Source organism: Artibeus jamaicensis, unplaced genomic scaffold (assembly GCF_021234435.1).
Source record: "Artibeus jamaicensis isolate MK-2021 breed Jamaican fruit bat unplaced genomic scaffold, CSHL_Jam_final contig_415, whole genome shotgun sequence".
NCBI lineage: Eukaryota > Metazoa > Chordata > Mammalia > Chiroptera > Phyllostomidae > Artibeus > Artibeus jamaicensis.
The window spans coordinates 37,625,429-37,653,232 of record NW_026521823.1 but is presented as its reverse complement, the minus strand read 5'-3'; the positions used below and the strand labels follow the sequence as shown (position 1 = coordinate 37,653,232).

General features: G+C 48.9%; 2 protein-coding genes across 7 annotated transcripts; one reads left to right on the top strand and one right to left on the bottom strand.

The window, feature by feature from the left end:
• Positions 1 to 889: 889 nt before the first annotated feature.
• Positions 890 to 16,459, top strand: NUDT15 (nudix hydrolase 15). Of its 6 annotated transcripts, none has more exons than XM_037129598.2 (5): positions 890 to 1,065; positions 4,618 to 4,814; positions 13,860 to 13,974; positions 14,074 to 14,336; positions 16,370 to 16,459. In XM_037129598.2, exons 1-5 carry the CDS (start codon positions 908 to 910, stop codon positions 16,375 to 16,377), a joined length of 741 nt encoding a protein of 246 aa, XP_036985493.2. In that variant the 5' UTR covers positions 890 to 907; the 3' UTR covers positions 16,378 to 16,459. The 6 variants fall into 6 exon arrangements, with proteins under 6 accessions (XP_036985493.2, XP_036985485.2, XP_036985512.2 ...); XM_037129590.2 differs by lacking the exon at positions 16,370 to 16,459 and adding an exon at positions 15,111 to 15,225; XM_037129617.2 differs by lacking the exon at positions 14,074 to 14,336 and having other exon boundaries at positions 16,370 to 16,447.
• Positions 12,946 to 27,216, bottom strand: MED4 (mediator complex subunit 4). Its single transcript, XM_037129639.2, has 7 exons — positions 27,043 to 27,216; positions 24,686 to 24,752; positions 19,713 to 19,883; positions 17,596 to 17,653; positions 16,425 to 16,511; positions 15,219 to 15,350; positions 12,946 to 13,779 (listed from the first exon to the last, which is right to left on the bottom strand). Exons 1-7 carry the CDS (start codon positions 27,165 to 27,167, stop codon positions 13,607 to 13,609), a joined length of 813 nt encoding a protein of 270 aa, XP_036985534.2. The 5' UTR covers positions 27,168 to 27,216; the 3' UTR covers positions 12,946 to 13,606.
• Positions 27,217 to 27,804: the final 588 nt, after the last annotated feature.

The window sequence follows — 27,804 nt, the reverse complement described above, 5'->3', positions numbered from 1 at the left end:
TTTCAACTTTTAAGCCAAACTTGTATTCCTGGGAATAATGAGAGATGCTGTAACACAGCTTAATTAATCTTCATTTACTACAAAATGCAGAATGAACATATTTCTTTTAAATATATAAACAAATATAAAAAATAACAAAGAATCGAAAGTGGGTGGAAAGAGGACTTGAGGGTAAGACTGCTTGTTTCTTTCTTGTACCATTCATTTGGCCGTTGTAAATTATGTGCACATTATTTTGGTAGAACTAAAACAATTTATGATAATTGTAAAAAAAAAAAAGGCAATTCTCCCCATCCTGAGGGAGAATTTTAGTTTGTTCTAATTACAGTTCTGACTCCGCTGAGATTTTGTGTTGGTTCAAGGCGTGTGAACTGGAACAGTGTCTGTTTTCTTTCCTGAACGGGTCACAAACTCCCAGAAAAATTTATTGTTTAGTGCTATTTCCCCCCACGATTTGCGAATACTATTGGTGATGTTAGGGTGTTTCTACACGATGTGTCCGTTGACTTGCGCTCTAGTGGAATGACGTCACTGTGGTGGAGAAGATCAAAGGAACAATAGGGTGTGCGAAGGCACAGGTTGGTTCAAGCAGGTGGCTGGGGAATGCATCGTTTGAAAGGAGCTGCGAGTAAAGACATGTTAAAAGCGTAATAGTAAGTGCCATTAGAAAAAACGAAGCCCTTGGCACGCGGTCCTTTGGAGAGCTTGGGAAGGACCCAGCTTCCCAAGCTGGAACCACTCCGGCCCCAGCTCCGGTGAGCTTGACACCAAGTCAGACACGGGCGCCAAGTACCAAAGTCAGCCTCGGAGGCAGGCGGAGCCCGCGCCGGCTCAGGACGCGATTGGTGGCGGCTTTGGGGGCGGAGCTAACGTCAGGACGCCTGGGCTCGTCGCGTCCATCCGCGCAATGAGCGCCTGCTTGGATGCGCGAGCGCGGCGGCCTGGGGTTGGGGTGGGAGTGGTGGTGACTAGCTGCGTGCATCCTCGTTGCGTCCTCTTGGGGAAGAGGAAAGGGTCTTTCGGAGCCGGCAGTTTCCAACTTCCTGGGGGTCACTTGGAGTTCGGGTAAGCGGACCCCCGCGGCCGAGCGGGGGGTGGGGGGATGGGGCGGAACGCGCGGTAGGACCAGCTAGACGCTGCCTCCTTTCTCGCTCCCTCTGTGGCCTCCTTCGGGCCCCCGCGCGGCGGGGCGCCGGCCGACCGCGGGTGCAGAGCTGGACCAGGGTGGAGGAAGGGTGCTCTCGCCCACTCAGTCCTTGCATCTCCGCGTCTGCCGTGCCGCGGCTGGGGGTTGATTTGTGATGTGTGTTTTTCTTAGTGCTTATGCAGGAAAGAGGCAAAGGGAGTGTTTGTAAACCTCGAGCAGTCCGGCGGGGTCAGTTAAGAGATTTTCGAGGTTTCCTGGTGATTTAAACGCACGCAGGTGTTCTTACTCTAGTGCCTGCCCGCATAGGTCCCGTTGCGGGGCTAGTGAAACTCTCTGAGCCTCAGTTCCCCATCTTTAAAATGGGGAAGGAAGACGAAGTAATCTTTGCAAGGCCTCTGCTTTGGCATTCTGTGATTTGAGGATATATCTATCAGACTGACAGAGAAAGTTGAACAGTTAAGAGGCAGGTCTGCCTGGGTTCGGGCTGGAAGGTGCATTCTGAAGTGAGAGTACCGTTCGCGTTAATAGACAGACGGCATGTAAAGCATTCAGACCCAGTGCTGGTTTCTCCTTTAGTATCAAAAGTTCCAAATATACATCAAAGTAGAGGACATAGTGAGTCCTTCTGAACCCGTCACTCGGCTTCTTCATGTCTCATCTCTACTGCTGTCCCCAACAGAGACACACACCCCTTGTTTTCCAGACCATTTCAAAGGGAATCTCAGAGATCCTGTTATACCACCCGAAACAGTTAAGTATGTACCAGTAATAAACTTTTTAAAACACAGCCACGCTATTTTCACACCTAACAAAATATTCTTTAATGTCATACCCAGCCTGTGCCATTTTCCCCAATTGTCCCAAAAGTGTCTTTTTACTATTTTGCACCAATTGTGATCAGAGGAAGAGCACGTGTCCCCTATGGTTAATTTTTAAAATCTCTAACCCTAACCCCTCCCCACCTTCCCCCCAGGCTACATTGAAGAATTCCGTCCATCCATTTCTCATAAAGTGGTAGTTAGAAGTGCCTTTTAATCAGACTTTGTTCTTTATAAACTATGGGATTCTTATGACCTTTTAGCACACGGGATTTTTAAAAGTCTTCAGAACTTTATTTTTTATTTTTTAACAATCCGTATATTTTTAAGTTGATTTTCGAGAGAGAGAGGAGGTGGAGGGGGAGAGAGAGAACGAAACATCGATTTGTTGTTTCACTTACTGATGCATTTACCGGTTGCTTCTGGTACGTGTCCTCTTGACTGGGAATCAAACTCACAACCTTAGTGTATCAGGAGGTCGCTCTAACCAGCTGAGCTACGCACCAGGACAGTGTTCAGAACCTTAAGAAGCATCAGTCAGTTTATCACTTTCAGGGAATTAAGATGAGCCATCAGTTAATAAATATCTAGACTAAGGAGCAAGTTGTGAGTACAGACACGCCGTATTAGGGTGTCAGTTGTCGGTGGGCATTAGCCAACCTTGGGTCACAAACGAAGCACTAGTCTAACTCGTGTGTAATTGCTAGAGCAAAGGCTGGTGATAGCATTCTTAATAACACAAGGTGATGTTGGAGTCTTGGCCAAATATCGACTGATAAGAGCCAACATTGAACTTCAGTGAGCTTTCTGCTGAGTGTTAGGTATTTTGTGTGCTAAGCTCTTCACGTGTAAGCCTTTTCTGTACGTAATTGGTATACTGGGTGGGCTACATTCAATGGGAAACAGGAAATGGCCTCAGTTTCTCCTTCCATTATCTTCAAACAAGGTTTGTCTTTCCCATTGCTGCTGTTCTACGATGTTTCCTGCAAATTCTATTTTCCTGTCTCTTGATTATAAAAGTAAATCACATTTTGGCTGTTATGATCCACTTCCGAGCATTTCTCTCTCCTGTGGAGGAGAAAGGACGGGCGGGCTGCTGTTTTGCTTTCTCCACCTTCTTCTCTTCTCCCTGCATCTGGGCTCCTTCTGTCTGCAGTGTGTCGGGGAAGGAGGAGGCGCGAGCCTTTCACAGCCTGGTGCTGCTGTTCCATCCGCAGGTGCCTGCTGGGAGCAGATGCACACGTGCACTGGCTTCCTGGGTGTGGTTGGTGGTCATCTGGAAGCCTTCCAGGGACTTCCGCTCTGCACAGCTCCCTGACGCAGGGGACTGACTCCTGGTGGCACTGGTCCCCCTCTGCTGGCTCCTGCTTTTAGAACACCACCCTGCATTTTCTTTCTGCTGGGGTCCCCAGCAGTCTGCCTGGCCCCAAAGGAATCCGCAGTGGGAATAATGCCTTCGCTGCTGCCCTTTTTCCTCGTTCAACCATTGTGGGCAGCTCTGGCCAGTCTCCTTCCTTCCAGGTGTCCCAAGTGGGAATGAGCAGCAGCTTCTGTGTTTACAACCCTGCGGAGGTCGTGTGTATGTGAGAGATACACACTCTTATAAAATATGCGTTATAACCAAACTGATGGCTTAAACATTGTGGTGTAACATTAGTCATGTCCAACTGCGCAGCCAGACATGACCTTGAACCTATGCACCTGATGTATGTAACAGTATTTAAGGAAAGGCTTTGTATGTCTCAGATCAGCTGTGACCTCCGCAGGGACAAGCATCCCAATGCACCGAGGGACACGTTTCAGACCCGTCCAAGAGCTGTCGCCCTCCCGACACCTCTACTGTGATGCGTTGATGAGGGCCAAGAGTTTCGCACCTCGTCACGCACGTCTTCAGCAGGGCAGCGGCACGGCCAGTGTCTCCTTGGGAGTCGCACCCTGTCTCTAGGACTAATTCTCCTGGTTTGGGGGCAGAGTTGGCCCCACATCAGGAGGAAGGGAAACATGCCCACCAGGCGGAAAACTCCCAGCTTTCCTGCCTCCCAGGGACCTCCCGACTTTCTGTGTGCACGGGCAGGGCGGGCGCTCTGGCCGCCTCAGCAGGCCCTCAAGTTCATGCGGCCTCCGTCTGCCCTTGTTCTGTCCGCTTGGGAATTTGGAGGAATTGTTCTCCATTGTGAGGCTTGGCTTGAAATTCTGAGGCTGCAGGAAAAGACATAGCCCCTTCCTGACACACATGCAGCAAGTCCGTGGGACACTAACATTCTTCTTTTTTTTTTTTTAATACATTATTCCCTTTTCACTTGCCCCAGGTAGAGAGGGATGGAATTCACACTCAAACCTGCGTCTGGCTGGCTTCGCAGCCTGTGCCGGGAACAGACCGGGCCGAACCGCCGTCCGTGGTCCTGGCCGCTGACGGCGTCCAGGCATCGGAACTAGTGCTGAGCTGGCTCCAGGCTCACGATCCGTCTCCAGATGACTAGACACGGGAGACGCTGAGTGTGTGAGGCAGGGTTGGAGTCACTGTTTTACAGCATGAACCAATTACAGTCCCTTTTGCTTTCCACCAGAAGTTTCTCGCCAAGAACTTCTGGCAAAAAAAAAAATAAGGTAAATAAATGGAATCGGATACAGCGGAGTGTTTCCGTTCTCCAGGGAGAGCTGGGAAGAGTGCGCTCGGAGGGAGACCTGGGAGGAAGCAGCCCTGCGCCTGAAGCACGTCCGCTTTGCCTCCGTCGTGAACTCTTTCGTGGAGAAGGAGAATTACCATTATGTCACCATATTAATGAGAGGAGAGGTGGACACGGCCTATGACTCAGAACCCACGAATGTCGAACCCGAAAAAAATGAAAGTAAGAGATTTATGTGTAATGATGCTTTTTTTTTCTTTTTGCGGAGAGTCTATATCATCTGAAAGGATATTGTGTTACACGCCTCACGTGGGTCACTGGAGGGGAAGAGGAATTACTGCATTTAGGAGCCTACTGAACACAGTAAGCAGTAAATGTTAGCTTTGGTGTGAGTATTTAGCTTATTTATTTATTTTTTTACAAACTCTGCTTTTGAACAAAACATTTACTGTGCCTGCCTGAGTTTTCTCACCTGTGCAAGAGAGGCAGTGACTTCCTCTTACCGGGAGTGATCAGCCCGACAGCAGTGGTGTGTCACCTCCCGTGCGGAAGGGGGCGCTCTGAAGGCCTTGCAGGCAGGAACTGGTCTTTATTATTTACTCCATGTTAAGCGTTGTTCTCAGTGCTCGGCCTGTATCATCTCGCTCCAAGTTTCGTAAACAGAAGAGGCGCTGAAGGGGAAAATAGCAAACTTGATGACTAGGTTATTTGCCTTGGGAGACTTTACTCAAGTGGCCTCATACTGGGTCCACCGTGTAAATATTTCATTTCTCTTCTAACATGGAAGGCCCTTTTCATTCAACGAATCCTGTGTGCCAGGCACTGGTCTCGCAGGCACTGAAGAACCAGTGGGGTATAAGTGAAGTCCCTGCCCTCCTGGACTTGACCTTTTCACAGTGGGAAAGGCAGCCGATCAGCAGGTATTTTGTGCCAGTGACGATTGGGATGAGGAGGAAAACGCCGTGTAAGAGAGTGGTGTGCATGGCCGGCGGGGCCTCGGGGAGGGGCCATGTAGGCAGACATCTGGAGGAAGTGCCGCGCACAGAACGAATAAATCACGTCTGACTGTTTCAGAGGTGGTTCGATTGAGTGAACCCAAGGGTGTGTTCTGCCCAAAGGTCTCTTGAGTCATATGAATGTTTTAAATAGAATAACTGTTGACAGGAGAGACCTGGTTCTTCCAGCTGACGCCTGTAAAGGATTACAGATCAGCAAATGCATTACTGTGAAGTCAGTTTATTAGTGATGTGTTCCAGGGAAGAGAATGAACAGGGCTAGGAAGAGTGAGGGGTGAAAGGCAGAGTTTCAGGGCAAAGCAGGGCAGAAAGCAGGGTGGCTGAAGACCAGGGGGGCAAGCCCCCGGGGGGCCTGAGGCCAGGTGGCCAGAGGACCAGTGACCTGAGAGCCAAGAGCACCGAGAGAGAGAGAGAGAGAGAGAGAGAGAGAGAGAGAGAGAGACAGACAGACACACACACACAGACACCTTTGTTCTGAGGACTCATGTAGTTGGTGGGATTAGGAGGAAAAAAGTCACCTATTGATTGATGGGTAAGTGCCGTGCCAGCTGTCCTGGGGGATGTGAATACCCAGACTTAGGGATGTGTGGGGGTCTGTTAGCCTGAATCCTTATCTCGCTCCAGACCCCATTTGTTCATCTTGTAAAACAAATACGTGACAGGAGGCAGTTAATTAAAGTTGGGGCACTTTCCAAAGTTATTTATGGGCTCTTTCTGTAAGCACCCAGGACCCCCTCGTAAAACAGTGACCAGAGGTAGATAACTAACCAAAGTTGTTTTATGGGCTCTTTCTCTGGGCACCGGGGACCCTCCCCCGCATTCCAGGCCCTGGGATGAAAGCACAGTTTCAAGGCTTTCGTTCCCAGACAGTGGAAACGCTACATAGAATTCCAAGGACTTTCCTCATTCTTGCTAACATAGTGTCTCTTGTGATGTTGGAACACCAGCATATTATCAGACCAGCCGCAGGACCGCTGAGTTAGCGTGTGGGACCCGTCTCCTTCCTCCTCCCTGCCTCTGTTTACTGTTCACTCTGCCTAAGTGGTGAAAGGTGCTTCTTGGCAACCGGGGTGCCAGACGCTGGCCGGTAACAGCACCGCAGTTCCAGGGCTCTTCCAGCGTGGTGTCCGGCTCATGACCTGGAATCCCCTAACCCGAACTAGCGGAGTGCGTGCAGGTTGAGCGGTTCTACTCACAACACCGCAGGTGCCAAATGGGCGGGTTTTTCCTTGCACCAGCCAGTTCTCCAGCTCTGCAAAAACCCACCGGCTGGCCTGTAAGGCAGTTCAGTTCGGACCCTGCCTGTGCAGAGTCGCCCTCAGGTCCCAAAAGCTAAGAGCTGGGGCGCACAGGCTGCCCCCACTTTCAACGCCCTGCAGAAGGCCTGGCCTCCTGTAATTTTGATCACGTGACTATACATTGGGCTTCCCACAGCCCCCTTTGCCAGGATCAACAACTGGCTAAAATGGCCCACAGGACTCAGAAAAACACTTCATTTACATTACCCATTTATTGCGAAGGATGTAAAACTCAGGCACAGCCGGGGCGGGGGGCGGGGGAGGGGTGCGGCGCTTCTGTGCCCTCCCAGCGTCTGGCTGTGCCCACCGACTTGGAGGCTCTCCAGGCTGAGTTGTGTGGGGCGGTTGCTAAGGTTCCCCCCACGGAACTTAGGCTGGATCACATGACCGTCCATTGGTGGTTGACTCAGTGTCAGTTTCCCCTTCTTCCCCTAAGGTGGGGCTGAAAGTGCCCACCCTGTACTCATGCCTTGGTCTCCCTGGTGACCAGCCCCGACCCTGAAGCTGTCTAGGGGTCCCTGGCCACCAGTCCTCTCATTAGCATGAACCCAGGTGTGGTTGAAAGGGGTGTGTTATGGGTAAAAAAGATGCTTCTCTCATCTCTGCCTGCCACTTAGGAAATTACAGAGGGCTCAGGAACTCTGTGCCAGGAAAAAGGGGTGTATTTCTTATATTATTTATCACACGAAGCAGTACCCCCAAAATATCCAAAGGCCTTCAGTTGGCCTAGGGTAAATTAAAATTGTTCTCACCTCAAGGAGTGGAAGGCCAGAGACGTAGGTAAGAACTGTGCCCGGTTCGTTGGTGGTCTTCTGTGCAAGTCCCCCTACCTCTGACATATTTAAGTATCCCAGATAAAACGAGGGCCTGGGGAGGAGAGAGGCCAGGATGTCAACAGTGAAAAACAAAAACCAATAGTCTCGACATTCGCAAGCTGTGGAGAGAATCAGTTGATTAGTTGGCCTTTTAATATTAAATTGAAATGTAAATATACCTATTTCCATATTAGCATTTTTGGTAGGACTATTTACTGTTTGTGAAGCACCATAGATTGCATGGAACTGAATGTGTAAACCCTGTTTTGAGGTGTAACGTGTTCAGGTCATCGGCACAGATGGCTGTCACAGGGCCCTCAGCTTGAAAGAAGGTTTCCTTCCTCTGTCCTGCGGGCAGGACACCCTGAGACTAGAAGAGATGGATGTGACCGAGTCTGGAATGGCAGGGGAGGGAGCACCGAAGGCCCCCCTGAGCTGACGAGCTTCATCCACCCGGCAGGCCCCTCTGTGTCCTCAGTCCTCCTGCCCTGCTGGTGCTGGGGGGTGTGAGCTGGCGAGCCCTGGGCCACACCGTAACGTCTCACCCCGCCCTCCTGAGCTGCAGACCCTCTAGTGGCCGTCCGGTTTTCTCCTCTGATGCTCAGAAGGCATCTCAGAGGAGCGTACCCGTTCAACTTCATGTCATGCTTCTCCCCCTTTAACGGGCCTACAGAGAGCAGGGATCTGGGCTCACTCATCTTTGACTCTTCGGGGCTGACACTGTGGGCCTGGCTTGTAGTCAGTGTCAGAACGGGGTGAAGAGGGAGCAGGGGAAGAGGTGTGAGCAAACCTGTCTCTGAGGTTCTGCAGTACGGCAGCCGGATCGGCCCGTTAAATGACCTTCTAAGAGATCACTCTTCTGCTTTATGAAGTTCTGTAGTAAGAGTTTTTGCTACTACATTGTCGTATGGGTTGTTTTTTCCCCTAGAATATAGTAATTTTTTTACTATATTCCTCATCTGAGGACATGTTTATTGATGAGAGACAGACAGACAGTCATTGATCGATCGATCGTTGCCTCCCATACTTGCCCCGGGTGTTGAACCCATTGTGCAGGGATGTGCTGTGACGGATAATTGAACCTGTAACCTTTTTTGTGTACAGGACAACTGAGTGAGCCACTTTGTCAGGCTAGAATGTAGTGATCTTCAGTATTTTCTATATGCTTTGTGATTTTTTTCATTTGTATAACTTTTTTGAGCGTGTCCATCTTCATTTTGTTGCCTCTGACATGCTAATAATCTCAAGTCAGGGGGCGTGATTTTGTAAGTCCCAAGGTCACTAGCACCAGGTCAGAGTTGATCAGAATCACCTGTTCCTCTCTGCATTCCTTAGTAATAATACAGCAGAAATCACTTTTACTTTCCCCCAGTTGAAAGCTCTGGCTGATAACCAGTTGCATCCTGACCAAGGCAATGGAGTGATGAGGCTTTGCTTTCTCTGTAATGCAGAGATGCAGTGTCTGCCCCATGGTCACCGGGGCCTGGATCTCGGAGTCCTGCTGCCGTTTTCCCGTTAGTGCAGCCTCCCTCCAGCCGTCCGACCCAACCATCTGCTTATCGTTAGGGGGTCTGCCAGACACTTCCTTTTCTAGGAGATGGGATCAACTTCACCTACAGCTCTCCTGAGACTCAGTTCAGCACCTTCCCACCCTCCATGGGGCAGTCTCTCCCCTTTGTGTGCGTGTGTGCGTGTGTTAGTTTGTGGTCACAGTTGGTCATCAGCCCTTCCTGAACTTACTCCAGTTTCATGATTCTCTGCCCCGCCCTTGCCAGAGTAAACTACATACCTGTGTTTTATAGGGAGAGAATTCGTTAATGGCAGAAACGGTACTTACACATAGGTCTGTTCATGTAGTCATAAAGAAACATGCTTAAAGCATGGAATGTACATCTTATATTTATACATTCACTTGTCATGGGCATTTGTGCTTTCACAATTTACTTTAAAAAAACATCTTTTATTGATTATGCCATTACAGTTGTCCCATTTCCTCCCCTTCATTCCCCTCCACCCTGCACACCCCTCCCCCCACATTGCCCCGCTTTAGTTCATGTCCATGTGTCACAAGTTCTTTAGCTTCTACATTTCCCATACTGTTCTCGCCCTTCCCCCTGTCTATTTTCTCCCCTCCGTCTATGCTACTTATTTTCTGTACCTTCTCCCTGCTTCTCCTCCTCCCACTCCCCTGTTGCTAACCCACCATGTGATCTTCATTTCTGTGGTTCCACTCCTGTTCTAGTTGTTTGCTTAGTTTTTTTTAATTTAGTAGGTGTAGTTGTTAATAACTGTGAGTTTGCTATCCTTTCACTGTTCATCTTTTTTATCTCCTTTTCTTTAGATAAGTCCCTTTAACATTTCATGTAATAATGGCTTGGTGATGATGAACTCCTTGAACTTGACCTTATCTGGGAAGCACTTTATCTGCCCTTCCATTCTAAATGATAGCTTTGCTGGATGGAGGAATCTTGTATGTAGGTCTTTAGATTTCATGACTGGGAATACTTCTTTCCAGCCCCTTCTTGCCTGCAAGGTCTCTTTTGAGAAATCCACTGACAGTCTGATGGGACCTTCTTTGTAGGTGACTATCCCCTTATCTCTGCTGCTTCTAGAATTCTCTCCTTCATTTTAATCTTGGCTAATGTAATTATGATGTGTCTTGGTGTATTCCTCCTTGGATCCACCTTCTTTGGGACTCTCAGAGCTTCCTGGACTTCCTGGAAATCTATTTCCTTTGCCAGATTGGGGAAGTTCTCCTTTATTATTTGTTCAAATAAGTTTTCCATTTGTTGCTCTTCCTTTTCCCCTTCTGGCGTTGGAATTTGGATGTTGGAGCGTTTAAAGGTGTCCTGGAGGTTCCTAAGCCTCTCATGTTTTTGAATTCTTGTTTCTTCATTCTTTTCTGTTTGGTGGTTTCTCCCTTCCTTCTGGTCCACTCCATTGATTTGAGTCCCAGTTTCCTTCCCATCACTATTGGTTCCCTGCGTACTTTCCTTCATCTCACTTAGTGTAGCCTTCATTTTTTCATCTAATTTGTGACCAAAACCAACCAGTTCTGGAGCATCCTGATCACCAGTGTTTTGAACTGTGTGTCTGATTGGTTGGCTATCTCTTGGTTGCTTAAAAGAATTGGCTCTGTGGCTTGGATTTGTTCTTCCATTTGAGCCATACATTTTTTTGTCTGGTTGTGTTTGTTACGTATGAGGGGCAGAGCCTTAGGTGTTCACCAGGGCAGGGCCACCTGTATGTCACTGGGTTGTGATGCTGTACGTGGGGGCGGGGCCAGAGAGGGAACAATGGTGCTTGCTCTGCTCGTATTTCAGTTCCTTCTGCCGCTTCCCACAAGCAAGTTGGGCCCTTCTGGTGCTGGTTCCCGAGTGGGTGGGCTTGTGCACGTTCTAGGACCCTGTGGGTCTCTCCAACAAACTCTCCTGTGAGGCTGGGAGCCTCTCCTGGCACCTTTTCAATTGCTGCTTTTAAGCTTTATTTCCCATCGCTGGGGCCCTGGGTTGTGCAGTCTGTCTCGCTGCCCGTTTTTGCTTGGTTTACCTGCACGGGGATGTTTGACCGTGGTCAGCCAGCCGCCTTGTGTGTCTCACTGGGTCTGCTCCTTTCCTCCCTGTGCCCTGGGCCCACCAACCACCATTTTTTCCTGCCAGGACCCCGCTCCGCCCCCCCTTACCCGTCTGGTTGAATGGTTGTTGGGCTTCTGTACAGTTCAGTTTTCTGTCTGTTCTGGTTGTGGTTTTGTTTCTAAATCTTTGTTGTCCTCAATTTTGGTTATGGGAGGAGGCACAGTGTTTCCACCTACGCCTCCATCTTGGCCGCAAGTCCACGATTTACATTTAAATCACCAAAGAAAATCCCATTCCCTAGTATCAAGCAGTGTGATTTTATATGCCCCAAGGTTACTAGCACCAAAACAGAGTTGATTTCTCTAGGATTTCATGTATTTTACAACTAAGAGACCCCCTTACATCTTTCTTGCTTCCATAGATTTTTCAAAAAAAACCCGACTCCCCTGTGTATTTGGCACCCAGTATTTTTTCCTCTGTGTGCAGCAGCTTCCATTACTGTGTTGAGACGGAGGGGAGCTTGGAAACGTGCTCTTCCTTGTAGGTGAGGAAACTGCCGTTAGTTTAGTGTGGCCTCCAGTACGTCCAGTTCTGTGCACTTTGTTCAGCCCAACACTCGGATGGAAATTGAATCCCACGAAGTCCGGGTTTTACCACAAAGTGGGCCTTGTACACTCGGCTTCGTGTTCAAGTAACAGCATGTTTTAAATGGTCTCTACCATCTTCTCCAATCGTCATTCTAAACGCGAAACCCTTTGTGTAGCCACGCTCCGCTGTGGCACTTTCGTCAGTGCCACAGTTTAAAAACCTTTTTAAATTTAACTAATTTTTGAAGTTTAGGTTAATTTGCCAAAACGAATAACCTTTGTTTCCTTTCAACTAAATAGCTGTGGTGTCTCTTTTTTAGGTTGGGAGTGGGTTCCTTGGGAAGAGTTTCCTCCACTGGACCAGCTTTTCTGGGCGCTGCGCGGTTTGAAGGAGCAAGGCTACGACCCGTTTAAAGAGGACCTGGACCACCTGCGGGGCTACAGAGGGGGTCACCTGCGGGGGGACCAGACAGCCTGACTGAAAAGGGCAGAGTAGGGTCCGGTCGGAAGGGAGTGTCTGTGTTCCAGAACAACTCCATTTTATCCACAAAGTCCCTTAGCATTGCGGTTTCTTTTCTCTCTCAGTACAGCCGCACCCTCCGGGCAGTGCTGGTGGAAAATGTTCAAGGAGTACGTTACGCACTGTACTCCGAGGGTGTACAGAGCCGTCTTCCCAAGGCCACGTGGCCTGTGATGTCACAGAATGAAGGCAGAAGCAGGCGTGAGTCCAGCCCTCTTCTGCTGGCGTGAACCAGACATTAAAGAAATGTGTGAAAACGGGAGACAGTGCCTCTTGTTTTTCTTTCATGGTTACTTTTCATGAAAGTTACTTGTGTTAACATGAGTTTTGTTACTTATAAATGAGTAAAAGGTTATCATCTTTTAGAAGATAAAGAATGGCAGTGTGAGCCTTCGAGAAACCTGCCAGGTGTGATGGCCAGTCCAGCGGTACGTAGCGCATCCTGTTCAGTCACGCGCTAGAGTCCTACCAGTGACATACGTGTAAGATGCAACTAGATTTACAGAAACAATTTTCTAAACTACACCAAAGATAACAGTATAAGGAGTACAAATAAGTTAGTTTATTTACAGAAATTACAAGTAGTACAAGTTGAGGCAATTTCTCCTGTTTCTGTTAACAGAAGCCAACAACCTTTACTTTTTCTCTTTGTTGACTTTAAAGAGAGGAAGGAGGTTGGGGTGGGGGGGAGCGAAACCAAGTTGCTCTTCCACTTGCTGACACACTCACCGGTCGATTCTCGCGTGTGCGTGTGCCCTGACCGGGGACCACACCCCAACCCACCGAGTGACCCGCCCCGGGCACAGCCTTCACTCTCAGTGAGGGTTGCTGCTATATCGACGTGGTGCACATTCCGTGATCCGCCGCCTCTTCTAGATAATTCCAGGAGGCCTACTAGTGATAGGGACACGGGTCGTTTCCTTCCAATCTCACCCCCGAACGACTGCGTGCAAGCCCAACCCAGCTGGAAGGGAGCAGGGCAAGGCTGGACTGCACTGAACCCTCTTCCCCCAAGAGTCCATTTTGATTATCCTCTAAATAGTCACCGAACGACTTGGAACTAAAACATCTTTGCTTTAAAAGAAAGTCCACTGTGATCTTTCATCGGGGCGCAACCCCACCACATCCAGCACCGCCCAGCTCGTCCCGCCGGGTGGCTGCCATTTCGAGAACCCCCCCCCAGCAGTGCAGCCCTGACGCTGCTTAGTCGGAGTCGCTGCTGCTGCTCGAGGAGTCGGTGGACATCACCTCCACGTCGTCCTCGTTCTCTTTGTTGTGCCCCGGCGGCTCCAACAGGAAGTCGCTGCTGTGGTTGGGCGGCAGCATGTTCATGGCCATGTCACCCGACTGCCAGGGGTACTGCGGAGCAAGGACGTCTGGAGGGGGAGAGGCGCACATCAGAACAGCATTTCTCCCCGTGACCGTCTCATTCTAGGTGCCCCTTTCCTCCACGCAGGTGTCGGGAGACGCGACCTGGGAGGCCCGACCCCGATCACAGCCTGTGAGCGAGCCCCATGCCGTGCAGTGTCGGCCTGGCAGCTTCCGGGAGTCACCCCAGTTTGGTCCGGCAGGTGAGCACAAGATCCACCTACTCCACCGCCGTCTGGGAAAGCTCTGTGTGTTCTTTACACATGTAAGTAGCTAATATAACCTGTACTGCAAATTACAAGTTTAAACTGCGGTTTGACCTTCGGATCCACTCTTCTCATTGGACCCCGAAACACTGAGACCATGGCTCCCTTGCCAGCAGCTGCAATACTAAGCCTGGTCAGTAGAGGACACTGGAGGGCCTCTCCTCTGGGACCCCGTGCTTCCCCTGACTCGGTGGCACCCAGCTGCTGGACACCTGCTGCTGCCCCCTGGCCATTTTCAGCGGCACCCCGCAGGACGGCTTCCCGGCAAGTCTCACCACTCCCCCAAGTGTGGCCTTCTGGTGAGTCTTCCTGGGACTCTAGTGGGTCGTTTCCTGCCTGCCGGCCCTGGCCTGTGACCCGTCACGGAACTGCTCTGCCGTCCAGGGGCCACGGCAACAGCCCCTGTACCAAGGGCGTCACGACGTGAGCGGAGTCCTCAGGCAGGGGTGGGGGGACCCTGGGCACCCTGCCTTGCTCCTGGAGGTGGCGGCTGCCGCTCCTCCCGTGACGGGGCACAGAGCCCAGGGACACAGTGAGGGGCCCCCGGGGAAACAAGTGTGTGGGGAGGCCCCGGCTGCGTCGTCCGGAGCACGCTGTCAACAGTGCGAATGTTCCGGGGGAGCAAGGACACGGGTAAAAACCAAAAAGTGGCTGATGAACAGGGCGGCTTTCTCCTTAACTTTCTAAATGTTCTACCAAATCAAACAAGCCACTTCTACAACAGGTAAAATAGGGGAACCTTAGGTACCTAAAACGACAGCACAAACCCACGTGCAAAGCCCGAGGAAGGCTGAAGCTCAGGATAGACCAAGTCTCACAGAAGTGCTATTTTTAACATTAAAAGCCTGTAAGAAGGTTTTTATGCATTTGTTAAGTTGGGGGTCTTTCAGGAGTGCATTACTTTATAATCTTTAAACCGAACATATGTATTTGTTACTGTTTATGCAGCATGTTTCACAATTAAAAAAATTATGTTTAGAACAATAGATATGATAAAAGAGAAGCCTGAGGAAAATGGCACGTTCATGAATGAGGAGAAAACTCAGTTTACCCTATTTCGTAACCTCCTCTAGAACTGCCTTTGAACCAGAGGAAGCAGAGAGCGGAATAAGCGGGCGGGGGGCTCGCTGTTAGGACGAGGTGGGCCGGCCCCGCGGCCGGCGCCCTCCCAGCTAACACACCTGGCAGGCGGCCTGCGGCCAGTGCGTCCCCAGGCAAGTGGCCGTTCACGCCGTTGGCGGAGGGGTTGTTCATCTGGCCCAATAACCCACTTCTCATCTCCAGGTCAGTTGGGTACGGTCTCCGTGGGTCCCCTAAAAAATACCCGAAAACAGAGGACTTTTAGTTTAATCACACGGGACTAAGTATTCATGCCTCCCCTGAAGTACTGGTTTTCCTTGGTTCACTCTGAAAAACTCAATCTGTATTTTTAGTTTTGGAATACAAAGGTCATCTTATCAACTGCTACTAAGTGAGGATACACTGATTGATTGGAGGGAGGGAGGGAGGAAAGGGGGGGGAGAGAAACAGCAAGTGAGAGAAACGCTGACCAGCCGCCTCTCAAGCTGCCGCAGCTGGGGACCCGCAGCTGGGACCCCACCGCAACCTTCTGGTGTGCGGGGCAGCGGGAGCCAGTGGTCGTTACTTCCGACCACAAAAGCGGGCTAAATAGCGTTTGGGGTTGATAAAATCTTGGCCAGATTTGGACCAACTGTTCGGTAATATTTCTCACAAACTTCCTGTTACAGCCCAAACAGTGTAGTTACCCTTAGTTTTTTTACTATGGCAAAAGCACTGAAACACCACCGGGAGTTACTGAAGCTGAGACGGCTGTCCCCCGCAAATGGTCCGTCCACCGTCTGGTGGCTCGGCCGTGGCCGCGGCCCCTCTGCCGTCGGTCCTGCTCTGGCTCTGGCTTTGGCTCTTCCCGGCCCCGCACGTGTGCCTCGGGGGCCCAGGGCTTCACCTTTGCCACCAGGGGTCGGGACTGTCTGTGTCCCAGGCTGGGACTTTCGTGGAAATCCTACTGGCTCCAGAAGTTGGCTTCTAACCAGCTGGAGTTTTAATATACATAAATCTATAGCTTTAGAATCATCATATATTGTACTTCTAAAAATTATTACTTTTTAATTTATTTTTTTAATTGATTATTATTTAAAAAAAAGAAACCAAACACAGTCCATAGCAACAATCACACTGTAGAAATCCAAACTGATAAAACCCATGAGCTGTATTCTTATGACTTTAAAGATATGAAAATATATAGATTTACACACGTTCTATGTTTAAATGCATTCCACATCTAACTCTTTTCCCCTATTTCTGCGCACAGTCACCTAAGGATCCTCAGAGCCGCATCAATCTAGTAGAGAGAGGAGCGTCCTTACCGGGAACCCAGGTCAGCGGGGCGCACACGGCATTGCTGGCGCTGATCCTGTGCGCGTACTTAATGATTTCTTCCGAGGAGATGGCGCCTGCGAGTCAGGAGTCAAGGACACACGGGTTTAAACATGCTCGAGGCCGCCACATACGGTACTTAATGTTACGTCACCTGAAGATAAGACGATCTGCGTCACCTGCCTTCCCTGGTATCTGCGTGTACATCGTAAACTTAAATCATAGGTAAGCTCAAGAGCGAGACATACGGCTGCCGTGACCAAAGCAGTAACTCTGGGATGCCACGTGGCAGCGCTCAGGGACCTCAGTGCCTAACTCCCCCGACAATGAGGATCTTCTGGAGGCAGCAGCCAGCACACACGGGCAGCGAGGGGCCCGCCTGCCGTACCACCAGGGCAGCGGCGCACACTGCCACTCGGCATTGACCGGAGGAGAAAGACATTCACTACATCCTCACGGACTGGGAAGAGTAAGCTGTAGAACAGTATGGACAGCCTAACCTGACTTTTTAGAATACATGCACATCTTTGTATGCAGACTGTTCTTGGTACATATGTTTTATAGATCTAAGAACAGTCCGGAAGGACATGTACCAAGTATCACCAGTGGCTTTCTGAAACAAGAAGAGCAAAGTCAGACAAGTCGAGACCACGAAGTACAGGCTGCTGGGAGGAAGTAAGCAGACCTGTCACTGCCACTGACCCCAGCAGGCACACGAAGGGCCCCCGTGGGACAGAGAGCAGCACAGGGTGAGCTGGCCACGGTCCGCAGAACGTGCACACGCCCCAAAGCCGTGCTTCCGACTCCGTGAGGTTCTTAGCCCCACTGAGGTGGACCACGGGTATTTGCCCATCTCTGTCCTGACTCTCATACCCAGTGCAACTCCTGCTTGCTTTCGGCCTGCCGTTCTCTCCCCCAGCGATTCTGCAGACCCACTGTCTCTATTACACGTTCGGGGCCACAGCCGCAACTGGCCCCACGTAACTGCCGCCTATAACCTGAAAAACGATGTGATGCACAGGCAGAGCGCCAGGAGACACAGACTGTTTACAGTGAAAATTAATCAGAACCTTCGGACAGCAGCACATGATCGCTAATAACACTGTCGTCAGTTTCTTGAGACTAACAGTTGGATTTTTTCAGGTCATTCAGCATACTAACCTTTTCTTGCCTTTTCTATTGATTTCAGTTTTTCTTTTGCTTGGTATACAGCTGTCGCCTAAAGAACATTGAAGAGAAAGACGGTTTATTCTTAACTACACCAGGCACAGTTTTCCCTTAATTCACAACACCGTTTATCCTGCAGAACCAATATCCAGTCTGGAACCCCCCAGAGCTCACGTGCGGCACTCTGAAACAGCGCTCAGTGTCACCGACATCACCCTTACACTTAAGGAAAGGAACACATTCCCGAATGGGTCTTCATTCCCAAATTAGCTGTTGGAAACACTGCACAGATTGGACTGTTCACCAACGATTTTTTTATGTCTCCAATCACAGAGAAGAGATACGGACCACGAACCACTATCCTTTCACCTCGTTCGAGGATAAAATACCTCGACATCCTTGTCATTTACAAGGTATCTCCCGGGGTGGACGCTCTCACTCCCTTACACCACCACGCCCAAGCTCACTGCCTGCTGTGGGCCCCACAAAGGCACAGACACTATGGGTAAATGGGGGGAGCCTGGCACACGCACCCTCGACCAAACCCAGTGGTTAAGAGTACGGCACTGGGGAGATTTAGGGTTAAATGCCATCTCTACTTTTCACCCTTCTTGAGCAAGGAAGTCCTTTAAAATCTCGGTTTCTTCAGCTTTAAAATGAGAAAAGGGTGCCGGCGCCCAGAATCGCTGTGCAGACCGAGATAACGCACGTGGCGTGTGGAGCACGGGGCCTGGCGGGCGCACGAGTGCCCGCTGACTGCCGGCTGCCGCGGCGTCTACAGAGGAACCCAGGGCGCCTGTCTTTGGCTCAGGGCTTACAGGTTTGAAAACTTAGCCTAAAGAATACAATCAGGAATGCACAGGGCATAAAGCTTTTCTGGAAGGGTATTTACCACAGCATTATTTGTATCAGAAAGTTAGAAAATTAAACGAGGATATAATTATGGGAAAAATGGGTAAGTGTTAATAAAGAGTAACAAAGTCTGTCGGCACCCTGCTCATCACGATTCGGTGAGAAATGCACGCATCTGGGACTGCGGCTCTGCACCGAACCGGGAACAGTGGCTGTCCCGGAGCAGTGGGACTAAAGGCCCTTTCTTTCTCTCCTACTTTCTTGCATTTTCTGAATATCTTTTAATAAAAAAGTATTACTTTCCTAATGAAAACGAGATTGACTATATATTTTTAAAGAAATATCTACTTGGGGTTGTTTCTCTAGCAGAAGTGGTTAATCGCCCTGAACCTCTCTGGCCCCTGGGTACCGGAGCCCCTCCCGAGACATTCTGAAGAGCTTTACCAGGCTGGGGAGGCCGCTACGCCTGGTCCGTGTGAGACTCAAACTCAGCTGTGTCTGCAAGGCCGCGCAGCAATGACATCAGTTCGCACTTAGTGAAATAACTGGGCCACTGATGGCAGATAAACTGCCTCTTCAAAACGGGAGCCACGAGGAGGGAAAGGGAAAGCAGAGCCCTTGACATGACCCTGACCCCACCTGGTGTAGGACGGAAACTAAGTGACGTAATTTTTACTTATAAAGTTGGTACATATTTTGACAGATTTTTATAACTAAAGTAAAGACTTAAAGTATTAACTACTACTACTTGATTCAGGACATGAGTAAAGCTTCCTATTTCTATAATTCAATACTATGTGATCTTTAAATAATAAAAATGTGGTTCAACCGCAATGGGACTGTCTGGAACAGGAAATGAAGAAAATGACAACAGCCATTCATTAAACCGAAATGACAAGTTGTCACTTTCAGACTTGGAAAATCAAGTTCTGCCACTTCAAAATATTAATAATAGACTTATTTCTCAAAAATACATTAAATAGCCCTGACTGGTGTGACTCAGTGGGCTCGGTGTCATCCTGCAAGGTCCCTGGGTTCAACTCCCAGTCAGGGCACACGGCTGGGTTGCAGGTTTGGTCCGCTGGTTGGGGTGCATAATAAGAGGCAACTGGCTCATGTTTCTCTCTGCCATTGATGTTTCTCTCCCTTTCTTTTCCCCCCTTCCTTCCTCCCTGTCTAAAAATAAATGAGTTAAAAGTCTTTATAAAAACAGACTAAGTAAACAATATCCCTGTTAAATGACCCGACTGCCAACTCACGAGTATCTGCTCAGCCTCCTTCAGCTGTTTCTGCAGTTGCTGGATATCACTGTCTCTCTTCTCAACTTCTTTTTCTAGAACTTGCATCTCATGGTGGATTTTCCCCTGATTGAATGCCAGTTTCATCAGTTCTTGAAATTCCCCGTCCCTGTGAATTAACAGCTCCAGCACCTGCGAAACAACAGTTGATTAAAGGAGGTAACAATATTAAAAAGCACATTCCAATGAAACAAAGATTCCACCTGCTAATGTGGGGACATAAAATTTTAACACCTCCAGATATGTTTAATCCTTATTAAAAATAAAAATAGCCTATTTGTAATTACTCTGGGAAACAGATTAAGATTTTCTTCTTTTTGTAATTATACTCTATTCTTTCATACAAAACAAAACTATTCTTTCATAACTAGCAGTATGCCAAAGGGAATTAGTTTATTCATCTCCCAGGGAAGAAAAAATTTGTTTATCCTTGAAAACATAATGCAGTGAAGGTTCCCCTAAATTCTGGTACTTGAGGTGATTTTCATTGGCAACAAGAACTTAAAAAAAAATCCTTCACTATTACATATTTGCACTAATATCAGAAAAGTATAACTGTCACGTAGAACTTGTGACTTAATGCCTAGTCCTCTCTAATGGGATAAAAGGGTGATTTCAAAACACAGTAAATCAATTTTGGCAATAACTGTGAAGTTTAAGCAGCAGAAAGTTCCGGTTCAAATCTCTAGGCTCTCATGGGTTAGCAGCCTGACAGGGGAAGGTCACCTGACCCTTGAGTCTGTCTTCTCACTGGGAAGAGGGTGGAACAGCAGCACCTGGGCACTCAGAGTTGGCGCGAGGACTCGTGATGTCATGCACACCAAGCACACATAGGAAAGCTCAATGGAGGGGAGTCATCACCCCCCCACTACAGGAGATGCCATCTGACCTAAACACCCCTATTTTACTGCGTAATAGGAAGTAATGTATCCCACAGGAAATTGCTATAAAAATTCAGAATCAATTTAAAAATATGACCATAAATTTGTTAAAGATGGAGAAATACAGATGCATTCCCAAGCTCCTTCTGCTATTTAATTCCTCTCCTTTCTGTGAGCTACGCAACAGGCTGAGTCTCACCCTGAACCGAAAACTTGTATTACTTAACTCCAGGAAGTGTGTTCTGTACGAAGTGTACCTAACAGGCCTATAATCCACATTCTTCTCGAGTCACAGGAGAACTAGGTTTCCGTTTCCATAAAAGCTTTATTTAGAAGAAATCATACACCAAAGTGAGCAGTACACATTATTTCCATGACAACTTGTAAGAAGTTTACACAGTTTGACCTATTTTTTATATGCTACCAGAGAGTAGGAAAATTTTCTTTAGATTTTATTGTTGAGTAGAGAACATAATTCAACTAAAGTCAGAAGAACTGGAATCTAGTTCTGCTTGTCCATGAACTTTTAGCTCATTCCTTCACCCTGAAGCAATCTCACGGGAGGTTACCTGGAAGGCCACGAAGGTCCCTTCTAACTTCAGAAGTCCACACGTATGCAAGTATAAAGACAGCATGGCGGTCAGACAGTTTTCACATGGGCTACCCCACAGACACTAAACAGTCTTAATGCACACCGTACAGGAACTCACAGCACTCAGTACAGAACTCGACTCCCGGCACTGCCTGCTCTCACACGGTGTGCGGGAGGCGAGTGGGGCTGTGCAGGTCTCGGTGGAGCCCCGAGCAGCCCGGGCGCCTGGCTCACTAAGTGCCTGGGAACCAGGTCAAAACTCGCATTTCACTTTTTGCTCTTTTTGTGTAAATTCATAATTAACCACAAATTAATCACAGATGCTATTTATTAATAAAGCATCTGAAACTGAGATTCTTCTAGTAACACATTTGTCTCTAGGTTCTTTCTTTTTCTGAAAACAAAACAAAAAACCCCACCCTAGCACCCCCTCTTTTTTCAACCTGTAGCCTCATCTGGTCCCCCCTCCCGCTGGGAGAATTCGTCCTCCAAGGAACCAGTCCAGGCCCCTCTGTGCCGACTGCATCAGGCTGCTCCGCCCTGGACACACGATGTGAAGCGAAATGAAGATAATCACGGGGTACGGGGTCGGGAGAAGAGGTTTACCAGACACTGTCTTCTGTACGACATCTTTAAAAAGGCTAATCCTTCCTATTTTCTCCTATAAAGCTTTTAAAAAGATGGTGGCACCCCCCCACCCCCATACTATGAAATTTAGCCTCTATGAAACATTTTGAACCAGGAGAGATTTTTCCAGATGGTGGCAGAGTAGGGGTGGATGTTGCACCCACCTTTTTCCAGGACCAAACTGGAAATACAATTAAACCAGGGAACAATCACCCCGAATAACCAACTAAAGACCAGCTGAGTAGTTACGTCTGTACCGCACTGAGACTGTACCAGCACAGCAGCTCACAGGCCACGGTCAGGGTCGGGCCTCTCAGGCCGCCAGCCCGAGGGCGGGCCTGGGCACCCACAGGCCCACGGCAATCCAGACTCGCTCACGCCAGGAGGACCAAAGTCACCCACACACGGGATGGTCCGAGAGCACCTGGCTCAGGAGATCAAGGAGACTGCACCACTGGGTCCCCCGGACACCTACTACATAAGACCACCCCACCAAGACTGCGAGTCACAGCAGATCTGATACACAGAAACAAGTACGAACAGCCCAAATGGGGAGACAAAGAAGCAGGCCCCGAAGGGAAAAATGGGAGGAATCTGCAGGAAAAGAGCTAAAGAAAATGGAGGCAGGCAACGTACCAAACGCAGAGTTCAAAGTAATGGTTACAAGGCTGTTCAAGGAACTTAGTGAGAACTACAACAGCATGAGAAAGGACACAGAAACCAAGAAAAAGAACGGGTAGGAAATTAAGAATATACCATGCCTGACATGAAAAACACACTGGAAAGAATAAAAAGTAGGTTGGCTGAAGCACAGGATCAAATCAGCAATTTGGAAGTTAGAAAAAAACACCCAAATGGAGCAGCAAGAGGAAAAAAGAATGAAAAAGAATGAGGCCTGTTTAAGGAAGCTGGTGGGGGGGTGGGCGGGCAACTTGAAGCTTACCAACATCTGCATCACAGGAGTACAAGGGGAGAAAAGGGAGAACAAGCAAGGGATTGAGAACCTACTGGAAGAAATAATGAGCAAAAACTTCTCTAACCTGCTGAAGGAAAAAGGCATGCAAGTCCAAGAAGCACAGAGAATCCAAAGCAAGATAAACCCAAAGAGGCCCACTCCAAGACACATCGTAATTAAAATGCCAAAGGTTAAAGACAAAGAGAAAATCTTAAAAGCAGGTAATTACCTACAGGGGAGCTCCCATAAGACTGTCAGCCAGTCTCTCCACAGAAACATTTCAGGCCACAAAGGATTTGCATGAAACCATCTTCTCTGGGCACAAATGTTATGAAACTAAAAAACACACTAAGTCATGGAGGCTAAATGACAAGTTACTAAACAATGAATGGGCTAACAAGAAGGAATCAAATGTTACCTTGAAACAAATGAAAATGAAAACACAAGAATCCAAGACCTAAGGGACACAGTGAAAGCAATCCTAGGGAGGGAAATTCACAGCATTATAGGCCTACCTCAATAAACAAGAAAAATCTCCGAACAATCTAACTTTACATTTAAAGGAATGGAAAACAACAACAAACAAAGCTTGAAGTGAGCAGAAGGAAGGAAATAATAAAGATCAGAGCAGAATTAAATGACACAGGGTCTAAAAAAAAAGACAACACGAAAGATTAGTGAAACCAAGAGATGGTTCTTTGAAAAGATAAACAAGACCAACAAACCTTTAACCAGACTCACCAAGAAAAAAAGAGAAAGGACCCAAATAAATACAATAGAAATTTAAAGAGAAGTAACAACCGACACCAAAGAAATACAAAGACTGTAAGAAAATATTATGAACAACTACATACCAACAAATTGGACAATGTGGAAGAAATACATAAACCCCTAGAAACATACAATCTTCCAAAACTGAGGAGTGGATAAAAAAGCTGCGGTAGATTTACACAACGGAATACTATGCAGCCATAAAAAAGGACCTCTTACCTTTTGCGACAGCAGGGGTGGACCTGGAGAGCATTATGCTGAGTGAAAATAAGCCAGTCAGAGAAAGACAAGTACCATGTGATCTCACTCATTTGTGGAATCTAATGAACAAACTAAACTGACGAACAAAACAGACAGAGGCATCTACACATGGAGCAGACTGACAGCTGTGAGGGTGGGAGGGGGGAGAGCGGGGACTGGATGACACGAGGGGAAGGGATCAGCCAGAGAACATACATGCGTGATACACAGGCACCGCTAACGGTGTGGGGTGACCAGGGGGGAAAGGGGAGTGGGGGCTGGGTGGAGATGGGCAAAGGCGGGGAACAGGGACATCTGTCGTAGTGTCAACAGTAAAAATAAAGGAAAGAAAGTTTTAAACCAGAAAAAAACGTGTTCACTGAAGAAAATTAGGAAGCCCAGAAAAGCATAAAGAAAAGGAAATCAACCCGTAAACTCAGCATCCACAAAGCCAGTAACCTTCACTAACACTCTCGGCTCTTCCACCTCCATTCTCCGACAGGCTGCCTTGGCCAAAGCAAGCCCACAATGCAGGGCTGACCCTCTGGGTTCCAGAACCCGTTTTCCTCTCCATCTAACAAGGCTTTGTCGGTTGATTCAAAAGATAAAAATGAACAACTGTGTGACCGGAACTAGAACTGTAACAGAAAACAACACCTCGAAAGCCCTGACAACTGTTTTCTGGAGCACAGTCTCCCTACCGAAATGACACAGGTATCCATTTAAAAGTTTCGATGAGTAACTTAGAAAGGTCCGATTTTACTGTTCTCACACAAAGTAAATTGGAAACTTGCAGAAATTATGGTTTGATCTGGTACTGTTTTGAAAGGTACTGATTTGGTACTTCCTTAAAAAGGAAGTCACTTACCTGGTTTTCCTCTCCAGCCTGTAACAACTTTTGGTTTCTTGAAATTGCCAGCATTTCTATAAGTTCCCTTAAAAAAAATGAAAAAGTTAAAAAACAAAACAAAAAAACCCCAAACCTTTGCAAAGTCAATACATGAGAGGCCCCCTCGGCTTACCGCCACCAGCCCCGCAGCTTTCACAGCATCCACGGCCCCCAGCGCATGGCTACTGCCTCCCACTCCACCCCCAGCAGCTGCACCACACTCTCGCCAGCTGTGTTGTCAGACTTATTAGTTTTACTTGTTACAGTAATTGTATAAATCAATATCCAACACATACATCAACAGCAATGAAATGTGACTGTGAGTGAATGGAAAAGTTGTTTCTGTAAAAACCACAGGCACATGCTCGGGAAGACTGCACAGAGGTTGGAAAAGGACAAGGTGAGAACCAGGGGGAAGTCAGAACGCTCCGCTAGATCTGCCCGAAGACACCGGCAGAGGGCGCCTCACTTCACGTTAAAGAAACCAGGCTTAGAACTGGCAGCGGAAGCATCAGGGGTTTCTGCTCGGAAAACTCTACATTTGGACCGTCTGCAAGCCAAACCTTTGGCTGTGTGGGACGATGCACCCACCGAGCCACCTGGCCAGGGAATGACTGAAATTTTTACATTAACCAAACAGGTATCAGACAAAAGGGAGTCTTGCATACTGTAATAAAATCCTGTCTGTCTAGAAAGCTCATTTAGTAGAGATGCCAATCCTTTAAGAAAACTAGTATACAGAGCAGGAAAGGGTGACTGGCAGTAATATTCCAAACTTGCTGAGAGATGAGATTTTTCAGAGATTACGCAGGACGGAACAGCTTCACAACTGCTACCTGACGCTACCACTCAGCCCTATTTAACTTGTGCTGTCTGTGTGCTTCCATAACATCATTTCTTGGTGTACTGACCTAGTAATCTGGTAAGTCATGCTCGCTGTGGCAAGGACTAAATCGCAGCAGATAAAATGCTGATTGGTCACACAATATATAAAGTTTATTCCAAAGCTGTCAGTGAATGCTGGCTGCAGAAAAGGGGATAGCTGAGCAGGATGAATGAAGGATCGATCAAGCTGTAGGTGGAGGGCAAGGCCCTCCTAGAGGTTGGGGAGCCTGGGGGAGGCAGCATTGAGGGGCGTGGGGGTAGAGGGAGGCGGCGGTAAATAACAGTGGAGAAGGGCTTCATCTATCACACACTAAGCTGAAGAATATGGACTTGAGCTCATGGGGCAATGGGACCCTGACAGATACTTCAAAGCAGAAGTGAAATGAGATGCCCTTTAAAAAGACAGCTCTCTGCCCTTGGACAAAACAGAGTGAAGATGCATGAAGGCAACTAGAGCTGTTGGGGGGCTACATTAAGTAAGATCTATGATGGGGCCACCGGGTCAGAGAACAGGCAAGACTCAACCAATGAGTGAGTGCATGGATGGGCAGAACAGCAAATCCATGTCTATTTATATATATATTTACATAATGGATTTTATATATATAGAAAGAAAGAAAGAAAGAAAGAAAGAAAGAAAGAAAGAAAGAAAGAAAGAAAGAAAGAAAGAAAGAAAGAAAGAAAGAAAGACTTGTGATGGCGACGTACAACTGTGGGGATGGGAACAAGAGGTCAAATCTGAGCAAAACCACTTTAACATCCGAGTGAACGTGAGGACGTTAAGAGGGGCTACCACTGTCTAGACCCTGCCGAAGGAGGAGGGAATAAGGAGGACGCGGGATCTCAACTGTCGCCTCTGCGGCGCACGATGCGTCCAGCCATCCCGAACCGGCACCGGCCCGCGTCGTGCGTACTCGGCTCTCCGGTAACACGCCGCCCAGGGAATCAATCTGGCCAACGCGTTCGTCCCACGCGGCCAGTCCTCCCCCGCTCCCCCCGATGCCGGCCCAGATGACGCCGGGGGACCGGGACCGCGTCCCAAGGGGAGCCGGTAAACTCGGCTGCTGCGTCCCTGTTTGCCCGTCCGTCTTCCCCGCTGGCAGCGAGGGAGCAACTCTTTGTTGACCCTGAGTCGGCCGGTCACTCCATTCTCCCGTCGCCGTCGAAGGACTCGCCCCGGCGATCGCTAAGGTCCGCTACGGCTCTGACAGTCTTGGGGTGCCAGGGTCACTGTCATCACTAACCTGTCCTCTACCGGGGGGAATGCCGTCTCGGAGCCCTGGAGGACGACGGACGCTACGGCCACGACTGCCACGCCCTGTCTCGGGAAGCGCGCCGGGGTCTCCCTCCTCGGCCGAGACCCCGAACCCAGCGGTAGTCGCCCCGCCCGGCCGGTCCGGAGTCAGTCCTCCGATCCAGCCCGGCCCGACCCCCCAGGCCTTCCGCCTTACCTCGACAAGACCTCCAGATCCTCCAGCGCAGACAGCAGCCGCTCGCGCGTGCTGTTCCCGCACGCCGCCCCCGAGCCGCCGGCCAGCCGCTCCTTCTCCTTCTCGCCCAGCGAGGAGGCCGCCATGCTTCCCACCAGCCCGCCGCGGCTTCTGCGCGCCTGCGCGCTGGCGAGGAGGTGGGCAGGCTCTGCGGGCGAGGCGGTGAAGTTCTGGCAGAGCGCCCCCTGTGGGTCTGGAGGTGCACTGCGGACGCCGGCGCCATCTGCAGGGCCGGAAGGGCTTCTCGGTTTCAAGCCAGAGAAGGGGCAGGTGCCACCAGGTCAAGTTCAGTGCAAACATTTGTTCTGCGAGCTGGAATGGAAGGCTTCTGCTCTACGCATTTTAAGCATTGGAAGAAAGTATGTGATGGCCTCTTGTGACAGCTTCTTCGTGAGATGGACTGTGTCTGCGCAGTGTGAACCTCTATTTAGTCTGCATTTCCCTAACACTATTCCCGCTCAGCTGTTTGGCCTCTTGTGAGGGTGTACGCACCTTGGCACCGGAACCATAATCCTTCCTGTTTTTCCTTCAGTTTTTCTCTATGGTGGTAAGATACACATAACAAAGTTGACGGTGTTAACCATGTTTAAATGTAAGATTCGGTAGCAGTAAGTACTGAATACATTCATTCTCATTGTGCTATCATCCACCACCCAGCTCCAGAACCCCTTTCATTCCGTGACACTGAGACTCCCTACGCACCCCATTCCCCTTCCCCAGGGC

Coding starts and splice junctions, on each gene's coding strand:
- NUDT15 (XM_037129584.2), top strand. CDS start 908: ATGAGCGCCTGCTTGGATGCGCGAGCGCGGCGGCCTGGGGTTGGGGTG. Junction 1,066..4,617: donor GGGGGTCACTTGGAGTTCGG/GTAAGCGGACCC, acceptor TCCGTTCTCCAG/GGAGAGCTGGGAAGAGTGCG. Junction 4,815..13,859: donor CGAACCCGAAAAAAATGAAA/GTAAGAGATTTA, acceptor TCCTCCACGCAG/GTGTCGGGAGACGCGACCTG.
- MED4 (XM_037129639.2), bottom strand. CDS start 27,167: ATGGCGGCCTCCTCGCTGGGCGAGAAGGAGAAGGAGCGGCTGGCCGGC. Junction 19,884..24,685: donor AGGCTGGAGAGGAAAACCAG/GTAAGTGACTTC, acceptor GTTGTTTCGCAG/GTGCTGGAGCTGTTAATTCA. Junction 17,654..19,712: donor AGGAGGCTGAGCAGATACTC/GTGAGTTGGCAG, acceptor AATGTTCTTTAG/GCGACAGCTGTATACCAAGC.